At 48.4% G+C, this 23,769-nt stretch overlaps 1 protein-coding gene across 1 annotated transcript in view; it reads left to right on the top strand.

The window, feature by feature from the left end:
- GAB2 (GRB2 associated binding protein 2) overlaps nt 1-23,769 on the top strand; it is a 101,762-nt gene that overhangs the window by 54,452 nt on the left and 23,541 nt on the right. The window contains 2 exon segments of the mRNA XM_056327125.1: nt 635-935; nt 23,460-23,700. Of these exon segments, the coding sequence (XP_056183100.1) occupies nt 635-935; nt 23,460-23,700 (542 nt within the window).

Raw genomic sequence — 23,769 nt, 5'->3', positions numbered from 1 at the left:
AATGAAGCTTGGATTCTCCATGGGTCTCCCTGGCATCATTCCTGATATTTAAAAGACCAAACCCATTCCCCATTGGTTTTATTAGCCTTTCTATCCTGGCATTTAAACAGAGATGAGATTGGCGTGGTTGGTGTCTGCAGACACAGGCTGTGATGCTCTCAGGGGTTTCTCTGAAGGGCAGGATACCCAGGGTGCTCTGTCTGAAGTGTCAGAGCTCCTCTGAGCCGCTGGAAGGCATTTCGGCACTGCAGCTGCCAGTAACGTCACCCCACAGATTATCTCACATCCAGGAGGGAAGGGTATTTGGGTCCTGGTAGTGTGGCTGGGCTGTAGGGTAGTAGCAAGGTTGCTCTAAGCCTCAAGAATAGCCCTTCTTGGGGTCCTCTTAAGCTACCATGATATTTTGGTATATAATTCTCCCAGATAACGAGTGGGATTTGAGCACTGAACTGATGAACTGAGCTGAGTCTGTGCCGTCTATGCCCCTCTTGCAGGGATGTCCTGAGCAGCATCCCAGAGCATCCTGGGGCAGCGGGGTGTCATGTCCATCTGTGTCACCTTCTGCCTGGCCAGGGTTTCTTGGCCCTCGTGACTTGAGTAACGGGGTTCATGCTTCCTCTCTTCTTGGTTTCAGGCATGGAAGAAACGCTGGTTTGTCCTGCGCAGCGGTCGGATGAGTGGTGACCCCGATGTCCTGGAGTACTACAAAAATGACCACTCCAAGAAACCTTTGCGTGTGATCAACCTCAATTTCTGCGAGCAAGTGGACGCAGGCCTGACCTTCAACAAGAAGGAACTGCAAGACAGCTACATCTTTGACATCAAGACCACTGACAGGACCTTCTACCTGGTGGCTGAGACCGAGGACGACATGAACAAATGGGTTCGCAGCATCTGCCAGATCTGTGGCTTCAACCAGTCCGAGGAGAACACAGGTACCGTGAGAGCCATGTCTGTGGCCAAGAGCATCTCCTGTCCTGTCCTCCAAGTGGGGCCTGGCTCCTTTTTCAGATCAGACCTGTGGGAGGGGGGTGCAGCCCGCCATGAGGCTGGGAGGACTGGAGTGGGAAATGGACAGACATGTGGGAAACATCCATGAAGCTTTCCTAACTTGACATCTGAAGCAGAGCAGGCTTTGCCCCTGTGAGCCACCTAATTCATTTTCCATCCCATAACTGTAGACCTCTGAGTCTCTCATAAGAAGCTGATGGGGTCTGGGGACTTTTGTAGCTGCAGCCTGTGTCCTCATCCATCACCAAAGTCCCTTTGAGAGTTGTGGGAACCAGCAGTGAAAATCCCCCTTGTTCAGAAGTTTCAATCCCTTGGTGGAGTGGTGGAGAAGCTTTACTGGGACCATGTCCCTCCCTGCTTTCCATTGTACCCACTGCTGACAAGCTCTCATGTGAAGGACAGACACGTCCTCCCCACCAACATCCCCATCTCCTCCAGGGACCTGCTGGGAAAATTCTCGGAGGGTAGAAGAAAACACTGGATGGTTTTGCGCAGCAGTGAGACCTGTTCCACCAGTCGTGCTCAACCACCCAAGCTCAGCTGCGCTTTGGCAAGCCTCTGCGGCGAGCACTGGTGAGCTGCCTCTGCTTCCCCAGCACCACGAGGGGTCACATAAATCCCAAGTGAGACAGGATGGGGGGTGAGCATGGGGTGCAGTGCTGCAGTCACCTGCCAGTCCCATTACACCTAGTAGCATCATCTTTGCTTCGTCTTATCCATGGTCCAGTCCCATGCTCTGTCTACATAAAACTCCCTAAAACAACGTCCAGCTTGAATCTGTTCTGGTCCCTCGCAGAGCAGCTGCCATCCGCGGGAGCTGAAACCCTGCCAAGAGCTTGTCAGGCAGGACAGCAAACAAAGCATCACAGCAGCGCGAATGCGATCTTTGCTGACTGACGCATGAAACGGGACGTCACCTTGGCAATGGGTGTACAAGTGGTAGAAAGGGTCCTTGATAACGCCACCAGTGCGGTCTTTCAGGGAAAGGTCAGGCTAAATAAATTACATCCCGTTCCGATGTCAGCAGTGCCATCCTTGAGGTTCAGCGAAATCGTTCAGGCCCCTTTTTTAAGAGCTGGTTTGTTGCAGGATTTTCCATTTTGCGTGCGTTCAGCTGGGGCAACTGTTTTTCTTCCCATTTAGTAAAATGAGCTTTCAGCCCAGCGGCAGCAGGATCGATACGGGACTTCAGTGAAATATAAATCTGGGCAGCAAAAGGAAAAGCAATCTCCCGCTTGCAAGTACATTTGTCCCAAAGGGCACATAGGGCTCGTCAGGCTGCAGAGATCCGAGCGCTATTCCCTGCAGGATCATGGAGTGACATCAGCAAAAGAGGAACAAAAATCCCTATTTGTAACAAAATCACAGCTCGTTAATGCTGTAGGGAAAGTACCCACTTGAAACAGTACCCAGCTGCCAAAGTATGATTTTCTGAGTAAGCCAAGAAAAAGCCTGCGATGGTGAACACAGCAGATGTGTCCAGATGCCACAGAAAAAAAGGGAGCATGAATTATTCAGGGATGTTGCTTCGCTTTGGTGCTCGCCGAAGCAGTGACCCCACTCTCACCTTTCCTTCACCGTCCCTGCTAAGTAAAGGCAGATAAATCATTGATTTCCCAAAGTAGATAATGCTTGTTTGAAGGACCCATGGCCCAAGGCTGGGCAGAGAGGTCGAGGGATCGTTGCATCATGATCGGTGTCAGGAGTCTTGTCCATCTTGGCATGCATAAGCCCATCACCCATCCTTCGTGATGGATCAGCTGGAGGGAGAAATAAAATTCATAGCAATATTTGTAACTGCTATGCTCCCTCTTCATCACCTCCTTGAAGCCATGGGTTGACGGACAGGAGAAGACGAGGAGTTTGCTTGATATTAAGACAGCTCCAGGGTAAAAATAGAGCTTGGGACATCTGGCATTTCTTAGACTTTCACCCCCTCATCCTCAAGCCTCTGTGCCTTGTTGTGGCCTCTGCCTTGGAGAATGAATGAGTCAGTAATTGGATGCACCAAAAAGGGGAGTAAAAGCTAACCATCGTGGGCAAGAATAGCTCCATGCTAGTTGTAACAATTAATTAACTAAACCTCCTTCTCCCAGCGGACAGCCAGCATGGCAGAACAAGATCAGAAACTACTGGGGAAGCCGCTGTGCGCATTCTTCTCGTTGCACTTGTTCTTGAGTGCGTGACTGCTTTATACTGACCCAAAAGACTTGCTGGGTCTGGCCCCAAAGCCGGGCTGTTCCCGCTGGCTTATATTCACACCCTGGCCAGGGAAATGCTCCATCACCAGCAGTGGCATTTACTACAGCTTCCATCACGTGCTGAATTACCTCCTGCTTGAAGGGATGCCCTGCATCAGCTGAGCCTGAGCCACTGGCCACAAGTTTGCTTTTAACCCACCAGTGGTGGAGGAAAAACTCATTAGCTTTGGGGGTAGTTTCGGTAAAAACCTATTTCACCGGCTCCCCGAGATGGTAGGGAAAAGACAGGTTTTCAGTGGCTTTTTAGCATGATTTACTGAGCAAATGGGCAACTCAAAAGCAGCTGCACAAGGCAAAGCAAACTGGCTGCAAACCCTCTGCACCGACCTCTGCCTGGGTGCTGCCCATGCTCCCAAAAGGTGAAAAAAATTAAAAAGCCAAATGAATTTATACCCTTTGATACTTCTTTCTGTTTGCAGCTCAAGGGGAGAGTGTAAATTTTCTGTCGCTTGGTTTTCACATTAGTCCTTCATGTCCTGTCTAGACTGGTGGACCCTAAGGATTAAGAAACAGGCTGGAGTTTAGGGCGGTTTAACGTCATGCTGCGGTTAGCTGTTGGTTTAGCTGATCGCTGGCTGCGTTATACATCTGGTTTGTCGCAAGGAAGCCCATTTCAGCCTCAGGACCCAAATGTCAGTGAAGTGGAGGGTACTGCCGGCTGCCCCGGTGCTCCACAACGCTGCCACCGGTGGCCTTGTTCCCTGTCCCGACCTGAAAATAATTGCAGACCAGCACAATTACATCTGCGGAAAGAAGGGAAATTAAATTGACTCTGAAGTGTTTACCCAGACTGCTGCAGAGTTCTTTGTTTCTGTTAACACCTATTTACTTGGAGAGCTAATTACTATTTCTAAACGACCAAAGCCTTGCAGGATCCCAGCTCCTCCATGGGTCCGAGGAAAGCAATGGTGCTCATGGAAAGTAGGTTTGCTCCTGACTCAGCACTGCTTTTACACTGCAATTTGCTCTGCTGCCACCTCGGCTGACCAAATACGATGGGGCGAGACCTGCCGGGGACACTGAGCCACAGGCTAGGGGAGAAACGCAGGCATGTGCGTATTTCAAACCATCTGCATTTTCCCTGCCCTAGTGGGCAGACAGCCAGAGCTCAGCTGTGAACTGGATTTTCTCATATGCTTTGTTTGTTGGAGTTAAAAAAAATTACTAGATCCCACTAAACATATCTGGTGTGCCATTAACGCTTTCTGGAGCTGATGCTTCAGCCTAAACCCCACCTTGTCCCATTCCCGATATAACAGAAGTGCAGCTATGGCAGCATATAATTTAATTTCTCATGAAGCAATGTGTCCTTGCAGGGCTCCTGTGCACAGGTTAGTTGTTTCAGAGCAGTAGATACCTTTATTAACTCTATCCCAATTTACTGTGCCACCCCCAGCACCTCCCTCCAGCTCTTCGATGGGACTGGGGCTGTCTCAGCGGCTTGGATTCATGGGTGCTGAGCAAACTCCCAGTGGAGTTTAAGAACTTAGTCATGCACCGCTGTGCTAGAGGTTTAACCCAGCCATAGAAGCAAGGAAGAGAGTATCTGTGGGTAAATAAATGTCCTTGCTCTGAGCTAAAGGCTCCTGGTACTTGGAGAGAGTGAGCAGGGCGTGGGAAAAGGATGGTGCTGGGCTCCTGCCCCGATGGGTTGTGTCTGGCAGCAGTGGACTTTCCCACCCAGCCCAGGCATGTCGTCTTCATTTTTTTTCATCTGGGACTTTATTTCTTTTATTTACTTCTCTGCTTTCTGCCAGGGGGCTGCGCCAGGGTGGTCCCAGGCTCCGGCTCGCTCCCTGCTCTATCTTCAAGGCTCAGCGCTAGTGTTTTGCATCGCAGTGGGGATCGATCCCCAGCAATCCCAAGGCTTTTACTGTCTCGACGAATGCAAGTCAGGGCGATGCATTAATGTTTAATGGAGAGCTGAGTGTCTCTTCTTCCTTCTTCAACTCCAGCACAGTTTGTGGGATCAGCCGCCGGACACAAGAACTTTCTGCTCACATTGATGAGAACTTATATGCCCCATGTGCATCGTCTCCATTAGGGATCTCTTTGGCTTGATGCTGCCCCAGACGCTCCACCAATTGCCCCGTTCCATCACACGAGAGCAAATCTGTTGATTCAGTGCCCCCTTGAATGCTTTCGCTGGCGGTCCTGTGTGGGTGGCTGACTGGTTGCTCCCTAACCTGCTGCCTGCTCACACAGGCTGCCTGCAAGCCTGTGCTACGAGCCCATATGGCTGCTCTTTCTCCCTCCTTGCTTCTCACCCAAAAACATGTTGGTCCCAGCATCAGGGTCCCAGCGATGCCTCCAGCCCCACTGATTCCTTGCAGGCAGGTTTGCTTGGGTGCTTTCTGAGCAAAGGGAGTTTGAGGTGGGCTGGAGAAAAAACAGCAGAAAGATACCCCTGAAGACTTGTTGGGAGCTGCCCAAAAGCTCAGCAAAGAAGCTGCGGGTAGCAAGACCAGAGTAAAAACATACATTTGCACATTGTACACCACTTACCTCTCCCAAACAGCCCCAAATCACTGGTGTTCTCCGTCCCAGCATGCAGGAGTGGGGCACTGGGGAGCCCATGCAAGATGATGGCCCTGGGGCAGCCCCTGCATTCCTGCTGCCTCTCCCATGGCCAGGCAGAACCGAAGCAGAGGGGAAACACTGATGACTGCCACAAGACCAGGTACTTCCTTGCTGTTGTGCCCGGCACACACCTCCTTCCTTCCCTGCTCACACCCTGGAGGAGTTACAAGCCCAGTACCATTCTGGGAAGCGTGCCAGGGACTGAAAAATGGTGGCAAGGAGGGAGATTTGGGGGTGACCTTGTGTCCCTGAAAGCACCCGGTCCCTGATGCGCTTGGTTTGCGTGTCTGCAGGCAGCTCTGCCACCTAAGGGCAGTCGAGCAGGCAGCCCCTCGTGGAGCCCTGTGCAGTCAAGCTGGGCCAGGACTTGACTCTTCAGCTTCTGTTGACGCAAGTCAGTTGGTCTCAGCTTCATCTTTAAGCTGTGGTATGGGTTGTACTTGGGTATGAGCCCACTTGGAGGCCGGTCTGCTCCCCAGTAGACAATATGACACTATGACAAGCGATGAGCAAGATTACGGTTGAGTTTGACCCACGGGGTGGATGGGGCAGTTCTGGTTGGGTTCTCTCCATGTATCCCACCTTCCCATGTCTCATTCGCCTACCTGAAGATCTGATGTTCCCTAGCCCCGTATGGGACTTGGAGTTGGCCTGTGTTGGAACAGCCTGTGTGGAGTCCTTGAGCCTTGAGCCCTTTCCTTTCACCCAATGTCCTTTTCCTGATGTAGCCTTTTCCTGAGTGTTCCCATCAATACTTTCTGCGCTCAGCATCATCGAGCTCTGTCTTTTAAAACACAAGATGTCACATCTAGACCCACCGGTTGCACATCTCGAGGGCATTTGGATCAGTCCCACCCATCCTTCTCTACCATATTTTGGATATTCCTAACAAAGGAAACATCTATGTCTGCAGATTTACTCTGAGAGGACAAATGCACATGTCATGTCTCAGCCTCAGGCTTGACCCAGCCTCACTGGAATGGGTGGTGGAGACCCATCAACCCCAACTGACTTTGCACCAGGCTCATGGTTGAATTTCAGGTGCCTGCGAATGCCTCCTTGCCTGAGTACCAGTTCATCCTTTAGTCATCCTGCCTCTTTAAATTTGTTCCAAACTTCCCTGACCCTGGTTTTCCTGCTCCACAAACAGCAAGTTATTTTAAGGTCTGACACTGTTCAGCTTTTATTTCAGTGTAAACAATACTGGAGATGGAGTGGTCTTGGCACAAAGGAGCAGCTTGAGAACAGTTAAGTGCCTGCTGCCTTTTTACCACCCCCCCCACCCCCTTTTTCCTCTCTTTCCCTTTGGAGATGAGCTAGTTCAGGGGCTAATGAGTCTGCTGAAGAGCAGAGAGCCACTAACAACCTGGAATTTGCTTCCTAGAAGACAGAAACAGGAGACATAGAGATTGCTGATCTCTACCAACTGGTCAGGGTCTCCTTGCTGTGATTCCCCTGGCATTTTGAAAAGGGAACCCATGCTGTTGAGAGTGAGACGTGTGCTGGTAGTTATAATCTGTCCAGTTTGGAGGAGAATATGGAAAAAGATGTCTAAAATTAGGTGAATCATCTGCACCCTGAAAGTGCTGGTTTCTTTCCCTTGGCTCTCCAGGGAACCGGGACTGATGAGCTCAGGTGGACACATCCACTTTTTAGACTCCTAAAACTCTGCTGAGATGAATCCCAGGATTCATCTCAGATCACTGTCAAGACCTTTGAGATATTTGGATCTTCAAATGGTGTCATTTGTCATCATTTCATTTACGATGAGCATCAACCCCTACTATTCTTCCATACCTTATTCTTGCTGTACTCAGTTCTTCATCAGGTTGTGGTACCAGAAGCTTTGCAGGACCAAAGCCAACCTGCACTGCTCTGATGGTCACTGTCCTTAACACTATATATACAGACACTTAATAATTGAAAAAGTAGACTTCTAGCCCATCTGAGTGCCAAGAAAAGGACTGAAGCAAGGATGCAGAGGGCTTTAGAAACCAGAAAGCAATAGAAAAGGTCTTTAGGTGTCTACACAATCAGAAAGCCAAGCTTCTGGCTTCAGGGGGTCTAATGCAATTGAATGTTAGGTTTGCAATGCTGAATCAGTGTTTTCTGCAGAGTTTGGGATTTGGAAATCCAGCAATTTTTAGGATTTTTTCATTTAGATGGTTTATTGTAGCTGTGGAAATTTTGGAGAGGTGGGACTAAAAAAATCCAGAAGATATGTCAGTGTTAAGTTTGCAAACCCATTACTCTGGCATCCCAGAGAGACCCCTAGGAGATACTTGTTTGCTGAGCCCCCTTTAACTGTACCCAGCACTGATGGGAACTGGCAGGGGATGCAACTGTATGTGGGAGCACTGGGTTTATAGGCAGAGAATACTCATCTCGCTGCAAATAATAAAACCATCAACCAGCAAAAAAGAAAATTTATGCTCAGCTTTCAAAAAAGACCAAGGGCCAAATACTCCAGTTCCTCTAGACTGTTTCCCAGCTGGCGCTCAGCACAAGGGTATCCGACTGGCCTCTTCTGAAGATAAATACGGAGCTGGAGAACTGGGGCCTTTGGGGAAAATCCTGCCCTTTCCTGGCCAAAGTCCCACTGGGTTTGTTGAGCTGAGGCTGGGATTTGAGCTGGGAGGGAAGGAAGAAATGTGAGGTTCAAGAGGTTTGGGCATTTTTTTTAGAGCAAAAAGCATTGCCCAGCTTTTCCAGCACAGGTTTCCCAGTGGAGATTAGCAGGCTGCGTTTGTACATCTCAGACCTGCCCAGGGCTGTCTGCTGGGCCAGGTACCCAGAATCAGAAACCCATTTAAAATAATTCTTTGGTTTATAATTGTCTTTTATCACAACGAGCCCTGTGCGTGTCAGGTCAGCCCCATTAGTTTAATGGGCACTGAGGAATTTTTAGGATGACTTACTGACCGTGGAAAAATGAGTGTAGTGGACGGTATCAGCATCACATCAAAAAGCAAAACAACGCAAAGCCTTTGGAAACAAAAACAGCTGATGGGCTTGGAGCAAAGGGACTGGCGAAGCAGCGCTGTCTGAGCAAAACCAAGGGAGGGAGGGAGGCATTCTGTGTGTCTGCCAGCTGGGAGAAAACTCGCAGTCAGATTTGCCTGCATTTCTATTTCCGAGAGGGGTCCTGGGGCTGTTTTAGCCTGTGTGCCTCAGCTGTGCCGCGCTGGGGTTCATGGGGCTGTACCCCGTGGCTCAGGCATCGGGGCGGGATGCAGATCTGCAGGCAATGCCCAACACGTAGGCGCCGGGCTGGGAAACATGATGGACATAGGACCCCAAAACCTGTGTGTGAGCAAGTTGGAGGACAAGGGCGAAAATCACAGTGACCATTGCGGCAGATCATTTCAAGCTGTTTTTCACAGCATGAATGGTTTTTTTCCCTCCCAAGCCACCATATTTCCCCTTTTCTTTCTTCCATATATTTCACATTGTTCCCTCTAAACCTTTGATAGGGGCCATGGTTTATACACCCCGAGTGCTGCTTTGCAAAACCTGATAAAAGCCAGGACAGATTTAGACTGTCATTTCGCACACCCCAATGCCTGTTTGTGTAACGGTTTGTATTGGTTTGTATTTCCAATTAAAACGCAGCCTGAGTAAAGGGAAAGCTTTCTAAAGCCTTTAAAGCCTCTGAGTGAAGGCGCACAGAGCAGGAAGGAGCCGTGAAGCTGTTGATTGCTGTGAACTTTCCATGACACCACTCAGGGTTTGTTTCCAGTCTGATTTTTATTTATGAATGCAGTAGCATTTATTACTGATTTTATCTGTAAAGATAACACTTCTTCCCTAGATGGTTTCTACGCTTCAGTTATAATTACTGCCTGCTTCTCAAACATACTTCTGCATTATTTAGTGTGGTACAGTGTCAGAGCTGTAATGCCAGCGATTTATTACTTGCACTGTGGGGTTACACCTGATCCAGGGATGCCCCATGTGTGCCCTGGCCGCATCCTGGTTCCCTCCAGGAAGGCTGACAACATCTCTGAGGGTCCTTCATGGTGCAGACACAGCCGAGAAACCAGTCTTCTGGCTATGCTAGGTGCTGCACAAGCTGAGCACAGAGGCAGCCTCTGCTCGAAGGGATCCATCGTTGAGGCACAGCATAAACATGTTGATGCACCTTTTCTTCTACCTGTAGCCATCTGCTGCCAGAGGCGGCTTGGTGATGGCACCTGTTCCCTCAAAGCTGGGAATGGTCTTAAAAAGGACACTTGGCCACAATTTGCAAAACTTGAAAAATGAGACTGTTCAGGAAAATGAGATGTCATTTATCTTTCCTGTTCCCCCATTGCTCCCAGTCTGCTGCTTCTCTCTCTGGGAGTCAGACCTAGGAGGGGGCTACAGTTTCCACCAAGCATCCAAGGAGCAGCTTAATTTTGGTCCATGCTTACGATCACTTTAAGCCACAGAGAATGAAGCAAATACTTTCAGTTAAGCCTGAAAACAAACAAACAAACACCCCAGCCCAAGACAACTTGAGTCTTCATCCTTGGAGATACTCAAAACCCAACTGGACATAGTCCCGAGCTGCTGTAGTTGCCCCTAGTTGGGGCAGGCAGTTGGACTAGACCATCTCCAGAGATCCTTTCTATCCAAATATTCTGTGATTTTTGTGAACTTACGCTGCAGGGATATACCAGACTTCAGAGTGCGGTGAGGAGCTGAGATACCTCAGCAATCCCAGCAGGTAAAACTGGAGTTGTTCCCTGTTGGCATGACCAGGAAGGTGGGAGTGCAGAGGATGTGTTGAGATATTGCCTTGTCTGAGTCCATATCACAACATATTGTGTGATACCCCTTGGCTCTGGGTACGTACAGCCTCATCTTTTCTTACCCTTTTTGCTCTGTGTGATGTCCCTCATAGTCCTCCAGCTGTTCCACGGCAGGTGGTGAAGCTGTGGCACGTCTCAGCCCTTACCAGGGATTCAGTTTCCTTTCATACTTACTGGGTCGTTGTCACATGCTGAGGAATGTGTCTGACTCGTTTGCACCTTGGATTGACTACCACCCTTTATATCTATTTATTAGGATGGAAAATAACATTTCACCTCAAAAATTCCATCATGTGTTCTTTCAGCGCCACATGACCAAATCCCATCCTGGCCAACACAGCTGCTCCTTGCCAATTTTTGGTATGACTGCCTTCCATCATTTTCCTGCCAAATACATAAACTGCCCCTGTTCTTGTATGCTGTTGCTTTTGAAAGTAAGCTGGAGTTGAGTGACTCATTGCATTTGGGTGTTGGGTTTTTTTTGTATTTTTGTTTTTGTTGGGTTTTTTTTGTAACTGACAACAAATCTTTTTGAAATGTTGAGCAGGCATCCGGGCACTGGGGCACTTCTGAATACTTCATCACATGTAAAAGCGTGGTGCATGGCTATTGCACCACCTGTGCTCCATCCTCACCTCTGTCTCACAGCAGATCACCTGCCTTGCCAAGCACCACCTTGTCTGACATTGCTATCTGTGTAAACCATTCCCTCGAGCCTGCATATACTTTGCACAGGCTCAACCTTGATGTAAAGCCTTTATGATGGTAATTATTTTTGCTGGGTTGCCATAACGGTTCACATTGCTCTCAAATGAGTCATGATGAAGTCTTTCAAATACCCACTTGAAATCCATAAATTTCATGATGAGTCTTTTTGCTAGTTGGCGGTTGCTTTGATGATTAGTGTTAGGGTCAAAACCCGGTCAACAGATGATCTTCCAGGTGAACATGCTGCCTTCTGCTCTTGAGATTTGTCTGGAAAAAAATTCTGATAGACAAGACTTGGTCTTTCCTGGAGAGCACTGTGGTGTCTCTTCAGTCTTTACATTTTTATTTTTTTTAAGTATCTCAATCTCAATTTCTTGACACCTGTAGCTTTTCTTCATCCCCAAACTCATTCTGCGAGTCTAAGAACAGGGATGGATTTGTGATGTTCACTTGAAGCTCTTCCATGCTTTTACATGTTTATTACAGATTTTAAATACCATTGTATCTGTTCTTTGGCATCAACGTAACTTCTTCTGAGAGTCTGAGATCCTGCTGGCTTTTCTGTGATGCTCCAGAAACTCACTTCCACCGTTTCTGCTACCTTTAAGAAGAACTCAGAGTATGGTCTTACAAATGCTCTCAATTTCTTTGGCACATTGCTGGAAGGACCACCCTGTCCTCTGCCTGCCGCTAATATTTTTATGCAGAAAAGTCCACAATGCCCTAGCTCTGGACAAACAGTGCTTCTTGCAGTAAAAAAATCCACCAACTTATCTCGGTCATGAGAAGACACACTGCTGTCTGGTGTCTCCTGGTGCAGTTTGCAGGGAAGCCCAGCCCTGTGTTCACAGACCTGTATGACACAGAGTGGTTTGTTTTACAGATAAAGTGGCTTAAAGAATTAATACTGCCATGAGTGCAAGAATGCCCTCAGTTGTATTAGATAAGTTAAAACAGTTGCTTTAATAAGGTTTATGAATGGTGGAGTGAGGCACAAATCAGTTTTCCCTGCAGGTGTGTTGTTGCATGAGTGATCCCTGTGAAGTTCTCAGCTGTCTCTGAGGTATTTGGAGATGGAAAGCTGGAGCAGGGTGGTCCGGTCTGGTAATTTCTGTGTTCCTGTGGTCGTAGCCAAAATCCATTATATCATGGTTTATTCCTCCCAGCATCTGCTGAGAGAAGTGGACCCCATGCACTGCATATCTGTCATCAAACCACTTTTCATCCCCTGGGTGAAGGACTCAGTGATGAGAGGGGCACCAGGTACTGGATCTCATCCAAATCCATTTCAACAGCCAAATACACCAAGTTTGAACATGGGTCATCAAGGTAATTAGAAAAAAAATTATATATTGCATTCCTGTGAGGAAGGAAGAGTTCTCAGCAGCTGCACATATGGAATCCGAGCAAGCCGGTGCTGGGGGAACTGCCTTTGCAGCCAGTAGAGCGGGTGATGAGCCCATCACAAACACCACTTCAGAGTTGGTAAAAATTCAGCGTGTTCAGTTTTCTGTCACTGGAATTCATTTTCATCTGCTTTCAGCATCGATTTTGATTCACACCTTTTCATTCTGAATTTAAATGAATTTCAGAAAAAAATCGAGAGTTCCGCTCAGAATTGCACTTTCACATCTAAAAAGCACATGATAATGATGATCTTTGGCTAAAGAAGGGCGGTCCACCCCCAAAAATCAATCCACTCTGATAATTAATAGAAACACCTTGACCTTCTCCCCTTTTATTTAAAATTCACTTTTATCTTCTAAACATTTCTTGTAATTTCTGGCTGCAAGCGATCCCTTGACAAGCTCCTGTTTTGATTAAATGGCTTTTTCCAGCTGGAGGATGTCAGAACATTTTCAGCTGGCCCTAAGCCAAGCATGAAGCATGGGTGATGCACTGGGCAAGAACTGATGCAGATTTTGGTCTGGGTGCTGGTACCATCTGTGTCGTGTGCAAGGATGGGTGCAGCCGCAAGGGTGAGAATGTAATCTGGTTCTGGGTTTTAAGGATGGGCTCGCCGCACTTTGTGAGCCACCTTTGAGCAAGGAAGAGGAGGGTGAGGAGATGCTGAATAAGCCCATGGGATGGTTCCCAACCCATGAGAGAGCATCAGGGCAGAGAAGGTTTGCTTCAGTCTTCAGATGCCAAAGGATGTTTTGTTCCTGAGTCAGGGGATGAGGAATGCCGAAATCCAAAAATATTACCCTCAAGGAGATTGTGATAAATGTGCCTTGCCTGAGTCTCCTGAGGACCAAGCTCTACATTACGCTCCATTGCCCCACTAAACCCAGCTCTGCTGCTGCTGTGCATTAAAAATAACCACAAAACCAGCCCATGTTTTAGCGCACAAGGTTCAAACAGCAACATCCACGCTGGGAGCCTGCCCCGCTGCTCAGTGCAGAAATATCCAGCAGGGAGAGATTTGCTTGTCCGTGACTAGACATGACAGGGAGATGGAGGGTGTCCAGGTGGAAACAGTCATGCACAGAAATAAGAAATGCAAGAGCATAATGTGGAGCTGAACTGATGGTGACCAAAGTCCAGAGGGATGTTAAACCCAGCAGGATTCCAGACTCCAGCCAACCCGGCATCTCCTTTAACCACTTCCAGCTCTTCCTTGGGATGGTCCCGGAGGGGTACGACCCATGGTGGGTGGGGGACACGGGGACAGGGCTGGGGCTGATCCTAACCCAAAGGCGCTGGTGGGGGAGGCTGCCAGCTCCATGTTTCTAAGCACGAATACCACACTAACGTATTGCTGCGCTGTTTCAGCCCACGCCACTTCTTGCCTTTGGCACAAGCCGTGCTCCCCAGTCCCTGCCAAACCAGTACAGATGTTTTAACACCCACCGGAGCCCAGATAATTATAAACAGAGCTGAGAGACTGGTCGGGGCTGTTTTCTTTTCATTGCCTGAACCCTCAGCCGCTCTCAAGCAAAACGCCTCCCACTTTCTGACATTGCTTTCAAAGACATTTTTGAGAGCTGCATTGCTAATACAAGTTTTATTAGGGGAGCACCGAGAAACCCCAACCTGGATGAGGATCACACCGTGCCCGCTGACATAACGGTGACCACTGAGTGAAGCAAGTGCAGGGAAGATGATTGGAGCAGCTGGGAAAATATTTTCGTGGGAAATCAGAGCTGGTTTCTAACCCATAGCTTTCCAGACGTGGCATTGCAAAGCTCAGCTCATTTTCAAATGGGTTTGGGGAGTGTTTTCACTGGGTGAAAATCTGGCCAGTGATCAGCTGGTGGGCACTGGCCAGAGGATGCTGCAGGTTCTTCCCATCCTAGATCCTCATGGGAGACAGTGCCCATCATGGTGAGCGTGTGAGCAGAGCAGGCGAGATGAAGGAGGGAGCAGTATCTCCTGCTTTAACGAAGGAAAGCCAGAAGCAATCACCCTTTTCCTGGTCTGTGCTTGTACAACCCCAGGATGCAGGAGCCTGGCCCACGGTCAGGAGCTGCATTCCCTCAGGCCATTTGCAAACAGCCAGGTTTGAGTTTAACAGATGAGAACAGATTTAGCATGAACGAAACCAGTTGTCAGATGCAACTCCCCAGGGGCCACTTAGAAAGTATCTGGAGGACCAAGAAGACCTCCTCAGGCTTCACATCTACATGAACCTCATATCTCCTCACCCTTTTTCCATCAGGGTGCTTTGGGGTCCTCCTGGATCTGCAGGTTCATTTCGTCCTTGCATTCATTGTCACAGTTGATAACCGGTTGGGTGGAAGATGGCTGGCACAAGTCCATCGACCCTGGTGGGCTCAAGCTGTCTTCATAGCACTCCCCTCAATCCCTGCCATGAACTTCCTCGTTCACCATCCCAGCCATGTAGATTTTCATCTGACATTATTCCAGTTCGTTTCCGGTTGCTGTGGAGACCAATTTAAATGAAACTCTACTATTTTGAAAGAGAATATGATTCTAAGTAATTTGCGATGCAAGGTCCCATGCTAATAGCATTAGCATATTATTTGATTATGGCGATGTGTAGGGAATAAATTCCAAGTCCTTTTGCCATCATTGCATCTTAAAAGAAGGGGAAGAGAAAATCCTCCAGGTTTTAGCTGATACTGAAGACCTTTACTGCGCGTGAACTCATGATTTCTGAATGCATAAAGCTTGTGGGGGTCACAGGCATTTTTAACCTCATGGCAATGAGAATAGCTCCCTGGAAAGGACCTTTTCTTTCTCTGTTTCCATTGAGCACTGTTAATACACTGCCTAATGGGCAGGTTTTTAATGATCAGTAAGAGATCCAGGATGGATTTTTGAACTGTTTGCATTTTTGCTGGAGTGCTGGTGCGGCAGAGCCCAGCTAGAGATCAGCTGTGCAAGGTGCAGTCCTCCCGTCGCTTGCGGAGATTTTTCTTTCTGCGTTTTGTGCTCAACTTCTTAGGAATTATTTTGCCTTCAGGACTTCTTTAGACGATTCTGGTATGTGGACAGAGTATGCCCATACCCCTATATGAAAAAAAAATAATTGCATGGAAAACCTTTGCAGAGAGGCTTGTTTTGAGAGTAAAGGTTGCAGAGATGGAAAAGGGAGAGCTGAACTTCCAGCAAGAAAAAAAAAACCAAGCCAAACTTTTTTTTTTTTTTTTTTTTTTTGAGTCTCTATCCCTAAGGGCATGTTTTCTTCTAGGGCTGAAATGACCCTTGCTCGAAGTGACCCCTGGGCTGCTTTACTCACCGGTTCAGGGACTTGGTATTGCAGCCATGAGGGTTAATGACTTTTTTTGCCTCCTTTTTCAGCTTTTGCAGCTGATGTTACCCCATCTGAGCATGCCGGGCTGACCTGAAGCTGTATGGGAAATTCAGGGCTCTACCACAACCCCCATCTCCATCTTCCCCCCTACCCCGTGCCCAGCACCCACCCCCCTTTCCTTTTAACCCTTTGCCTAGAATGCTACCTGAGGAGCAAAAAGTAACATTAATCCCAGTTAGAGGAGGGAAAAACGGGGCCAAATGCCCGCTGTTTGGTCCCATGCATGGGTGCAAATGCAGCTGCAAAGAAGGGGGCTCTGAGAGGGGAAATCTGGGGATCCTCCTTCACTCCCCATCACTGCCCTGCTGAGCGATGGTGAAGCAGACCCTGAACAGTGCTACTGTTATTGACTCCCCTGCAAACTGGGAGTTATAATGTTTCTCCCCCAAGGTAAGGAGGATCGAAATAAATTACTTCTGTAAAGAGCTGGGAATGGCAGTTCTTCTATAATACGAAGTGCAAATATTTGGGCCTCTTGCATGCTCCCTTGAATAGAAATGGTACTAAATCATGCATAAGTAAAACGGGTTCACATTTTCTCCTAGTGAAAGTTTTCCTCTGCTCTCCTGGAGCATTAAAGACCTACGCTCCCGTCACCATAAAAAGGGCTATAAAATTTAAAGCAAGCCGTTAAGAAGCCCTGGCTGGGATTAGGTTGGGATTCATCCTTTCTCCTTCTCCATCCCTGCTAAGTGAGGCGTGCACACGTGTTTGCTCAAGCAAGGAAAGACACCCGCATACTGCTTGCAGTGAACAATAAGGGGGAGAAGAAGGAATTTGTTCAGGACCTAAAACCAGGTTGTATTCCTGGCCTAGGGGATGCAAAGTTAATGTTGCACCAGCTTCTGGGCTTTCACCCTGCTCGCTGGTGGCATGTTGGACCGCAGCACTGGGTGAGACTGCGTTGGCATGATGTCCAAGGGAAAGCCCGGTGAGGAAATACCAGAATTGCTAATCATCGTCATCTTCATAAATAATAATAACCAATTATAATAACCAGTAATAATAACCGATGTGATCCTCCAAAACAGGATGCGGGAGCTTCATTTCACAGGGTGAGAAAGCTGGTTTGATGCTGGTTCATTGTGAGGCTGTGTCTGATGGGGGGGCGAAAAACCTTTCTCATATAAGTGTGTCATCTCTTTCGCTAGCTCTTAGCTTTCAACAGCTTCAGCCCTGTCCTGCAGCACTGGGCTCCACAGACTGCTTGTACCTCCAGCCAGATTTGCTAAGGATGCCCCTGGCATCTGCAGGAATCACATATGCCACCCACAGACAGAAAGCAGATAACTCTGCCCATCCCCATTGCCTTGCTTTTGCCACCTTAACCCTACCCTGAAAAAGGCAAAAATACTCTGCCTTGAGACCACTTTGTGTTTTATGCAGTTACAGCCCACCATCTTTTACCTTTCCCTCCGTTCCAGCCTTCCCCCCCCCCGCCCCCCCCCCCCCCATTTGATCCCTCATCAGATTGGTTTTGCAGTGTCAGAGATGATGATTCATGAAGCAGAGGGTCGGAGATGAGGTTGGTTCTGTGGAGCAAATTAAGCCTGTCCCAGCCCACGCTGCAGCCCTGCACTTGTCCTTCATCCCCAGCTGTAGGTCGTTGTCCCACTCCAGGGCTCTCAGATAAGCATGTCCCCGGTGGGATGCTCAAGGTCGCACGTAAGCCAGACCTGTGAGAATCCATGATCATCTGCTTTTATCTCAGCACTGAAGCCCTTATAAGAAAAATAAATAGGTGCACACCAGGCATCCCTGTCTGGCCAAATGTTAGACCTCCAAATATTGACACAAAAGGTTGAGCTCCACAATCAGGCAGCAGATTTGCTCTTTAAAGGGTAGCCACCATGTGCGGGGTGTGCTGATATGATGCAGAGCTGGGTCACTGCCATCAAGGGATGTTTCCCAGAGCAGAGATGGGATTCTGGGCACAGCCTCATCTCACAGAAGCGAACCTGTGTTCTCCAGGGAGAAGCGTCATATCGTTTCTATTGCAGTCTCTCTCCTTTCTGCCTCTTTGTCCTTCAAAGAATTGATTGCTGTTAAAATAACTGGGATATATAATGCTTTGAGGTCAGGATGATCTGACTTGGCTCCTTTCCCTCTTTTCTCACTCAGTCGTTCTCCAGAGCTGTGATATTTTTCTCCTGGTTCCCATGCTTCTCCAAGGCAAATGCTCTTACATTACCACTGTTTTCCCGTTGTTTCATACAGATGCAAGCAAAGCGCTGACACTAATGGGCAGAGACGATGCTATTTATTACGACTCATCTTTGTCTCCCTCTTTCTCGGGTAGTTCTCCCTCTCCCGTGTTGGGGGATTTCACTGTTGTCAGTGGAGGAAACCTGAGGGGACCAGATTAGGCTAAGTGTTATTTAGATGGCTGAAACTGTGTAAGAGAAACCATGCCCTTAGCCCTCTGCTGCAGATCCCTGTCCGTAAAGCGATGATGCTCCTCCTTTCCCTTGGCCAGGCTGTCCTGACCGGTTTCTCAAAGCAAATAGAAATAAGCAGAAAAACTGGAAAGGAAAAGCTCAAAAGCCCGATGTCACTTCTGTCCTTACCCTTCAGCTCCTCTGCAGTGGAGGACGGAACTGTGCCCCTTCCTTGCTTTTGATGAGATCCACTCCCCCAGCTTGGCACCCAAAATGTGGGCAGTGCTGGATGTCAGGGTACCTGTGTCCTTGTACACAGCTCGCCACTCTGATGGAAATTGGCGAGGAGAAATTATCCAAATCAGACACCTTTTCCCACTAACCTGCCAGAGGAAACCTTTAGCGGCAGCCTGCCAAGGTGTCCTCAGACTGACAACAGCTTTTCCAAATGCCATCCAACTCGGAGGCCACAGGGAAAGCTCGGTAAACAAACTGTCCTCAGGTACCATGCTCATCCTCATGGCATCCCAGGGCTTCCTGGCAGCATGGTGGCACGGTGACTTATCCATCAGACATGTTGTTGTTCTCTCCCTGCCAGGAGAAGCATGCAGAGGGCTTGTAGAGGGCTTGTTTTGGTAGGGTTGTTTGCCTTTTTCTTTATTTATTTATTTATTATTATTATTATTTTTTATTTGTGCTCCAGAAGTGAGTTGGTTCCTCCTTTTTTTACCAATAAATGATGAAGCTACTCCAAAGAGTGGGGGAAACAATGGCAAATGGGCACACTCTGCCCCGTGCTCCTCTATGGATTATTTCTAACAGATCTCTACTAATCCCTCCTGACAAAATCTCATCAGCCGTAAGTTTTAACTGGCACAAAGTCAGTAGTGTGATCTGAGGTGTTTTGTGGGTTTATCTGCCAGGGAAAATCAGAGGAGCCCTTTATCTGTGGGGCCCCTTGGACCAGCTCACCCTTGCCAGCACAGTGTGGGCATCACAGGGAATTTCATGCTGCGCAGGGATGCCGAGCAAACCTGGCACTTTTGTTGCAAACACCGATGGGAGCGCAGGAATTGAGCATCGCCCAAACATCATCGCCTTCCCAGGAGCATCATTTGAAGTCCATGGGATACAGGGAGTTGTAGCCCCAGCCTCTGCCTTCTGAAGCTGACATCGCAGCTCTGGTGAAAAAGACCATTCTCAGCGACAGTTTCCGAAAGAGGCTGAGTAATCTGAGTAATTATTTCACCCGGATAAGCCCGGGAACATTGTGTGAAGCTACGCTCACACAGCAATAGTCAAGCGCTCTGAGCAAGGGAATTCAGAGCTGTCAGCAAGGAGGGAAATACCACGTTAGGGGATTGAAAACATTCATAAAAAATTCCTGGCTCCCAGCCTAGTCCATCCCATTGCTGGCCGTGCTCGAAGTTGTGTATTTTTGCTTTGGGGATGGAGTCGCAAGGAGGGTATTTTTTCCCCTTTGCTGCAACACATGGCCAAAAAGGAACATCTTAACCTGGACTAGCGAGTGCCGAGCCTTCAGCTGCCCACAGCCCACCTGGGCACGTTGGGGTTTTGCAGGGCTGTGCTGGCTTGTCCCTGCTGAGCCTCTGGCTCACTTTCTTGCAGGGACTAGCATAACAGCTGTAGCACAAGCCCAGTGAGACATATGCATGCAAGTCGTGTTGCTGACATAAAGTTTTAAGTTGTGGGTGTCCAACACTGCTTTTTCCAGACCGTGAGAGTCTAATTCCCTGAACTCGGAGGAGAAGCAGCCAGGAAACGTGGGGTTAAGATGACACTTCCCACATGGCCGCGCTACATAACCTTAACTCTGCCCCCCTGGGAATGGCAATAGGAACTGGAACAGGGTCTTATCCCTCCTTGGCTGTATTTGATACATTCCCTCAATGTAAAGATCTCAGCATAAAGCCAAGGGATTTGAAGGCTATGACTACGCTGTTAAATAAAGGAGGGCCACGGGTTTATCCCTGGCCCTGATGCAGATGGCCATGAGGGATGGAGAAGCATCATTCTTTTGGGCTTGTGGTTGGATTCAGTTGAGCAGCTTTGGTCATGATGTGGGGTGTGATCGATGCCTGAAGGCATCCCGATGGGACCCGCTGGAGGTTATTCTCATAAGTGCCCCACATGGACATGGGGAAGGAGCGCTGGTCCTCACAGCCTGCGAGCTGGGCACTGCAGCATGGCAAGTTGAAATGGCTTGGGACCTCTGGCTCAGAATTCACCCTGTGCATCTTATCCTCATGAGGACCTCTCTCCATTTCAGGCCAACATGAGAGCACAAATATGTTGACTTTTCCTTTTAGCTTGTGCTAGTCATTAAATACTATTTTTCTGGTTCAGTTTCCTTTCTTGCCTCCTTTTCTAGCTGTCAGCAGGACCCATCATCAGCATGTGACCTGGGCACATGAGCTGTCTCTTTTTCTCGTGCAAAAAAAACCCCACAACATAAAAAATACAGACCAAAATGCAGTCTCCTTCTGCAACCACAGGATTGCTCTTCCCAGCCCTTGCAATACCCTCCCAGCCCCGTGAACCAATCCGTCTCTCACCTCCTATTACAGAGTTCATCTCACAGACCTAATGGAGTACGTGAGTCCTGAATCGGCTCCTGTTAATGCTCTCAGTGGCCAGGTCGCTGCGGGAAGTGAGCTGGGAATTCATTTTGAAAATCAATGTGGACGCCAATAGAGCGGCTTCCCCTGGGGATGCGACATGCTTTTACCAGGCATTGCTGCCTGCTCCCGTTCATCCCCCGTTTTCTTTTATGTGGCCAGAGTAACCATGGAGTAATTCATCCTGCTTTCAGTGAGCCCATCTATTGTGCTGTGCTCTCCAGTTTCCCCAAATCAGTCTGACATTTGGGAAAAGATTTGGGTCTTCTGGCAGTGCGGGATTCACTGGGTTCCTCAGAGTGTTGTGATCTGAGTTTGCTGTGCCCTGGGGTGATGCTGGGGACCGTCTCCTCTGTGCAGCCCCATCTCTCCCCTTGGGCTGTGTTGGTACAAATAAATCGATGCCATTTCTAACACCCGGGTGTATTTTGGCCTGCCATGGCTTTTCCATGCAATGGCAAGTGCGGAGTCTGCAGGGATAGTGCTGGAGGATTGCTCAGGACAGAGGGACCCCATCCTGGTGCAGTTCAGAGTTGTCCCCAGGGGCAACCTTCGTGCTGGGGTGGGGACACAACACTAACCTGCCATCCTCACACCACCCTTGGAAGAGTCTTGGCCAAAGTCATGGGCAGTTCCTGGCTGTGATTCGGGAGGTAGCAAGGGTGTGTGTGTGTGTGTGTGTGTGTGTGTGTGTGTGTGTGTGTGCGCGCTATTCCTGAGAGGCACTTCGGGTGCAGCCCCCCTGTTTTTGATAGCAAAGTGGGTATGGGCTCTACCATGCTGGTTGACTTCAGAGCACTTGATTTGGGGCTAAGGTTTGGGACTCACAGAGCTCTCAAGACTCCTTTTTCCAATGGGATCAGTCTGCACTGCTACGGGATAAATATTTAATAAGAATGAGGGTCAAGACACCGTTTTGTCCAAGGACAGTGAGACCGCCATTTACTCCCATGAAAAGCACTGAGGGATCTTAATGCCCGTGCAAAGAAGACAGGACTCAGAGTTTAAAGCTCTCGTCCCCCACCATTAATGTCAATGTTAAATATTGATCTTTTCTGTGTTAGCACAAACCAAACAGCAGAGTCGAGACACGCTCTTTGGCTTTTATTAATGTACTTTTTCTGCGTCAGGTGAAGTTTGCAGTAACGCCGGGAGAAAAAATGTAGCACTGGTGAATGAGCGGCAGAGGGATTGATTTTGTATCTTGATATGATTCAGAAGTCAGTGAAAAATCACCCTGTGTGGAACATCTCCTTGTCCAAGCAGAGAATGGGTGGATTTACCCAGGGAAAGATGACCTTTTCATTAGGATTTGGGTTTTTTCCTACATTTTGCATCAGCACCAAATAAATGTAAATCACAGCTGTTATAAAGGGTGACTTCAGTGAACCACGATGAGTCATTTTCACATGCCAGGAGTGCATGCATGGCAGGGACACCATGCATGGGCTGCTGCATGGGCTTCTGCAGCCAGAGACGGATCAGCTTTCCCAAAATATTCTGCAGCTTGTGATTTTTCTGGGATTCAGGTTTTTTTGGTTGTTTTTGGTTGTTTTTTTTTAATAAGAGTTTACAGCTTGGCTGTAAAAACTCATCTCTGGTTCAGATTCTTGGAACATCCTCTGGGATGTTCTCTGCTGAAATGAATTTAATATATTAAAGTGCATTTCTCCTTCAGCAAGAGGACCAGGCACTAGAGTCATGCCTTGGGTCTGCATCCTGTTTTACTAGCAGAAACCAGCAGGAGCCCTTTCGAGGTCACAAAATTAATAGAGAATTGGGGAACATGGGAATATTTTTCATCTCTGCTGTCATTATGTCCATCCACATTCCCACCCTGTGCCTCAGTTTACCGAACTGTAATAGGATAGCGGTGATGTCCTTACACAGAGGGGTGGGGATGACTTAAATCACATGTCTAAAGCCACCTACAGAAAGTCTCTAAGAAAAGGCAGAAGTGGAAGTGGTGGTGTGAGAGCTCTTCTCTTCCTTTTCCTTTTTAAACAGGTTTTACCAACCCACGGAGCTCGCTGTGAATTGGGCTGACATCCCCCAGACATCCCCACAAGCCGATAAGCATGTGATAAAATATGATAAAATATGATAAAGTATCTGTTTCTTCACATGATACCTATAGTTATATGTGCTCCAAGTGGAGGAGCCTGCTGCTGAGTGCATCACTCAGAGCCATAAGTAAACCACACCAACCTCCATAAATGCTGGAGCATTTAAGGAAGGAAAATCCCAGGAACACAGGATATGGTGTCACCGCATCTGGCCGCTCACAGGTGTGTTTTTTTCCTGCACAGACACCCTGAGGAGCATTGCCTCCATGAACCATGCACCGCGGTCCTCCCCAGCAGAGCTCAGCAGTGCCAGCCACCACCTGCTGCGAGAGCGCAAGTCCTCAGCACCGTCCCACTCCAGCCAGCCCACCCTGTTCACCTTTGACTCACCTGCTGGCCACCTCCAGAGCACCCTGTCCGCCAGTGCCCCCCAGGACTACCTTTTCCTCCACCAGTGTATGAGCAGAAAGTCAGAAAATGCAAGGTATTGTAGCCCACCTGGGAGAAAACCTTGGGGACAGCTGAGGGAGGGCTGGGGGTGAGTGGCTCAACC

The sequence above is a fragment of the Falco biarmicus genome, chromosome 2, assembly GCF_023638135.1.
Source record: "Falco biarmicus isolate bFalBia1 chromosome 2, bFalBia1.pri, whole genome shotgun sequence".
Classification (NCBI taxonomy): domain Eukaryota; kingdom Metazoa; phylum Chordata; class Aves; order Falconiformes; family Falconidae; genus Falco; species Falco biarmicus.
This window is presented reverse-complemented; position numbering and strand designations above follow the sequence as displayed.